General features: G+C 34.6%; 1 protein-coding gene across 1 annotated transcript; it reads left to right on the top strand.

Annotated features, from left to right (window-relative positions):
* The first annotated feature begins 3254 nt into the window (after positions 1–3254).
* LOC109237704 lies at positions 3255–4211 on the top strand. The gene has a single exon (XM_019404046.1). It carries the CDS (start codon positions 3255–3257, stop codon positions 4209–4211), a length of 957 nt encoding a protein of 318 aa, XP_019259591.1.
* Positions 4212–5303: the final 1092 nt, after the last annotated feature.

The raw sequence follows: 5303 nt of genomic DNA, 5'->3' as shown, positions 1-5303 counted from the left end.
TGTAATAAAAACATTATCTGAGTACAAAAGGAAATCTATTGGCATTCATATCTTCATCACTTACTCTTTCTAGTGTTTATTATACTCAGCTAAGATTTATCCCTTCTTCTTTCGATTGATTTATTCAAAGAGGTTTTTATATCTTTTGAGTCAAACAGTCACTCTATTTGAGATACAAATTGAATTACAACTGCCAAGAAATATATCGATTATCTTTACATTAGGCTGCAATATAAAAGGGCCAAACAAACACTATAAAAAATATTTGATGATCTCTTTTTATTTGTCCAAGCTAAATTTGGTGGATAATGTTATTCGTGTTAGGACCGAAAAAAGTCAGGTGTCATGCGGAAGCTAGCAAAACAAATCTTGAACGACGATAAATCACACAACAAAGAGAAATCTACCAAAAGAGACACAAACATTTAACGTGGTTCGGTCAACTGACCTACGTCCACGGCAGAGATGAGCAATCCACTATATAAAAAGAAAGTACAACATATCGAGAGAACAACCTAACGAAGAGGCAAATACAAGTGACACACTAACACTTGTCCCGTAAAGTTCTCCCCCTAAACAAGACTCTCAAGCCCCCTATGGCTACATTGTAGATGCTACTGAATGAGAAGGGCGGATCCTCAATTTATAGAACTCCAAACCTTTTCCTACAAGAAAAGGGACTAGCCAAATATGGAAGAATTTATAATTTTCTTTTACAAAAAGGAAAACCCAATTAAGGTAATTATATTGCCATTTTCCTTCAAGAGATAGGAAAATCAAATATGGTAAGAAAATTATGGCAAACACCTAACAATTCTCCCCCTTGGCCTGAATTTTCTGACAAAATAAACTTGATCCACCTTCTTCACATAGCCTTCAACAGGTCGCATCTCCAAATCTCAGCCACAAAGTTTGTCTCAACATGCGTAGCACTCCGGTCAAGTTTCTCAGACAAAAAATGACGATTATCGTCAAATATGTTGCAGCTAGAACTGAACACGCCAAGATCAACCTGTCTTGATCCTCGCTCTGATACCACTTGTTAGGACCGAAAAAAGTCAGGTGCCATGCGGAAGCTAGCAAAAAAAATCTTGAACGATGATAAATCACACAACAAAGAGAAATCTACCAAAAGAGACACAAACATTTAACGTGGTTCGGTCAACTGACCTACGTCCACGACGGAGATGAGCAATCCACTATATAAAAAGAGAGTACAACATATCGAGAGAACAACCTCACGAAGAGGCAAACACAAGTGACACACTAACACTTGTCCCGTAAAGTTTTCCCCCTAAACAAGACTCTCAAGCCCCCTATGGCTACATTGTGGATGCTACTGAATGAGAAGGGCGGATCCTCAATTTATAGAACTCCAAACCTTTTCCTACAAGAAAAGGGACTAGCCAACTATGGAAGAATTTATAATTTCCTTTTACAAAAAGAAAAACCCAATTAAGGTAATTATATTGCCCTTTTCCTTCAAGAGATAGGAAAACCGAATATGGTAAGAAAATTATGGCAAACAACTAACAATTCGGTACTTGTACCAATGGTATAACAGATACCTCGTGGAATTAATTTAAGTACGCACAAACGGGTCTTGCACACAACAATTATATAAACACTATCATATCTTTAACATGTGTAATTAGACACGAAAATAGTGATGTCATGTGACAGTGCGCCATCGTCCAAATAATAATAATAATAATAATAATAATAGTAATAGTAACAAAGTCCATACCCTACGTAATAATAATAATAATAATAATAATAATAATAATAATAATAATAATAATAATAATAATAATAATAATAGTAACAGTAACAAAGTCCATACCCTACGTAACGTGGAATTTTCTTTTTGATAGATATGTCAAGTAGAGGGAATGCATTTGACAAAATTTTCTTTTGTTTGCTGTTACCTTTTTTCACGTTTTATACACATTAATAGCAGTTACTTTTAGTGAGCCAACGTACTTAGCAATTGCATCCGTGCCAAGTGGTGAAAATCATTCATCAATCATTAAAAAAACACGTCTAACAATTTTCCTTTTGTTTAATATATTTCTTTTGTATTTTCTCGAATTTTCGCGATTGCTATCAACATTCAGACTAATTACTATACGATTTTCCACTTGCAATATTAAAATATTGTGGGAGTTGTCTCTTATTCAAATACAAAAATAAAATAAAATAATACACGTTTTATTACTATTTCAAGCAAGTGAAAGACATAAAAGTTACGTGACCTTTAATTATTGGATAGATTTTGATGAATCCTACCTATTCTTTTTGTGTCGATCTTGAAAGTCAAAACATTCTTATTTTGCGATTAATGCAGTGAAGTAGGTTGCATGTGTTATGTGTAACTAATGATTAAAGAAGAGTGATTACAGTAACTTAACTGTGAAAGTTTGAAAAATATTACTGTACTTAGTCACTAAGCAGAATTAATACTACAATTGTTATTAGCTATAATAAAATATTTTAAGCAATTAAATCAAAATCTTTTTACAGTAAAGCTTAGTAGATCAGTATCACCCCCTATATATCCAATATAAAGCATTGTATAATTCAACGCAGACGTTGATGATACATGTTTTTAATTCATCCAAGAAGCTTCGATCTTCATTTAGAATTTTTGTGACGGAGCCACTTTGTGTACGCGCTTTGCGCGCGTACCTATCTCAATAATGATTTAAAATTTATCTTTAAATTATAAAATAACAATATAAGTTCCCGAAAATGATGAATGTTGATCGTGCATAATTAGCTCTTTAAAAAAAAAACTGCCCAACATAAATACCCAATCATCAGTCAATAATTCAACTAAAAAATTATTTCTAATGACGGAATAAGAATTGGAAGTGTGTATTTGATTTTGAAGAGTCACTATTCAAGTGAGATTAATATTTAAACATATTACTCATTCCAAATTTTAAATATTAAATTGTAGTTATATTTTTATTCATAAGACCTTTTTTTCAAACGATAAAAAGTTCGATTATGTAAAAAAATCCATGTATGGCATGGTCCTAGAAGAAGAAAAAAAGCAATAGAAATACATCATAAATCTCAAAGAATAATATTAAATATCGGGAGGGTAGAAAATGTAGAGAGAGAAAGTAGAGAGAGAACGTCTGGCGAATGTGAAGCAAGACAGCTTACAGACGCCATTAACGACCTAGCTCTACTCCTTTACTACAATTCTTACGGAATTTCTACAAAATCCTACTGAATTCACTAAGATGACGAGAGTAATTACGCCGGAAAGTGGAATACCACAAAAATTAGCACCGATGCAACTGTTACATTGGCTCCCTGGCATGGGAAGTGCTCCGACGGTAATGCAAGCTCCACCAGAAGTAGAGAAGACGTCCATGCAACCGGAGGAAGCGACGATGTTTACAGCAGCAAGGAAATTGACATACTCAATTGGATCTCAAAAGAAGACTATGGCGGAAGCAGTAAAAGGGAACAAAACACAAACACAGGGCATGCAATTAAAATTCTATCCACCGATGGTGAAGGATGGCGTGAAAACAGCAAAATTAAACACGAAGGAGATAGAACTGCAAGTTCAAAAATGGAAAACAGCTTTAATAGGGTATGTATTGGGTGGAAATCTATCATTTAAAGAGATGCTAAAGTTTGTTTATGGTGTATGGAATTTTGTTACAACTCCAACAGTAATAATGCACGATGATGGCTATTTCATTTTTAAATTCGAATCTATGGAGGACAAAGAGAGGGTTATGCAGCAGGGACCGTATACAGCTAACAATAGGCCTATGATTCTAAAAGATTGGGATCGAAATTTCCAGATCAAAGAAGAATCTATGAGAATTGTACCACTGTGGGTCAATTTTCCAGGTCTGCCTATCCAATGTTGGACTGAGGAAAACCTAGGAAGGATTGCTAGCCTTCTAGGTAAGCCAGTTTGTACTGATAAACTAACTGCGGAATGTGAGAGGATCTCATATGCTAGAGTTCTAGTTGACATGGACATCACACAGCCATTACCAGAGGAAGTCCACATTGAAATCCTTGGTCAAAAAAGCTGGATTCAAATGGTGGAATTTGAGTGGAAACCAAAATTCTGCCTAGAGTGTAACAACTTTGGGCATGATAAAGCAAAATGTCAACAGATGGAGGAACAGAAGAAGAAGTCAAACAGAAAAGAAGAAGAAAGAAGAGGAAAATGATATGGAAGCCAAAGGAAGTAAATGAACAGCAAACAGATACACCTGCACAGGAAGGGAAACAGGAACTAGATAAAGGCAAGCAGAAGATGAACACACAAATTCTGAAGCATAAGGAGATCAATTATGAGGAGCTAGCAAGTAGAAACAGGTTTGCACCATTGATGATAAAAGAGAAGCCACCTGAAAAGACTGTGCATGAAGAAACTAGAAATGATGAAGCAGGACAAAGGAGCCTAAACAACACTCCTAATGCTCAACCACCATGATCATCATATCTTGGAATGTGAGAGGACTGAATAAGTCCCATAAGCAGCGAGAAGTGAGAAAATTCTTGCTGAGAAACAAAGTGGATATGATAGCTTGCCTAGAAACAAGAGTCAGAAAACAGAATGCAAAGGATGTCCAAAGGAAAATAGGCAGTGAATGGAAAATTGAAGACAATTATGAATACGCACCAAATGGTAGAATATGGTTAATGTGGAAAGAAGTCAATGTCAATGTCACAGTACTGGAGAAGACAGAGCAGCTGATTCATTGTTATGTGCAAGATAAGAACTCTGCATTCACTTGTTACATAACATATGTGTATGGATTGCATACTGTTCAGCATAGAAAATCACTATGGGGAAACCTAAGAAGTATACAATTGAATGATCCTTGGCTTATAATAGGTGATTTCAATAGTGTACTAAATATTGATGATAGAATAAATGGTAATCCTGTACAGCAAGCTGAAGTAGTAGATTTCCAAAATTGTATTGAAGATATAGGAGTAGGGCAAATTACCAAAAGAGGAGGTAACTTCACATGCATAGGCATATTTATTTATGAGTTGTTCCTTTACAGCATATAGACTATGATATATATCAATTAAGACCTTAGATAATGAAACCAGCTTTATTTTAGAGTAAGTATGAATTTTTTTTAATGTTATGAAATGTACCTCGGTTTTTTCATTTTTCACATTTGAATGTAAGTTGGCCATCAACGCAAGAGTATCTTCACTATTTTAGTCAGATTCATCCTTAGCTATCAAAGAAAAAATATCTTTATTGTTTGAGTTAGATTTATCATTGGTGATCAAGAACTAAT

This window comes from Nicotiana attenuata, unplaced genomic scaffold (assembly GCF_001879085.1).
Source record: "Nicotiana attenuata strain UT unplaced genomic scaffold, NIATTr2, whole genome shotgun sequence".
In the NCBI taxonomy this organism is placed as follows: domain Eukaryota; kingdom Viridiplantae; phylum Streptophyta; class Magnoliopsida; order Solanales; family Solanaceae; genus Nicotiana; species Nicotiana attenuata.
This window is presented reverse-complemented; position numbering and strand designations above follow the sequence as displayed.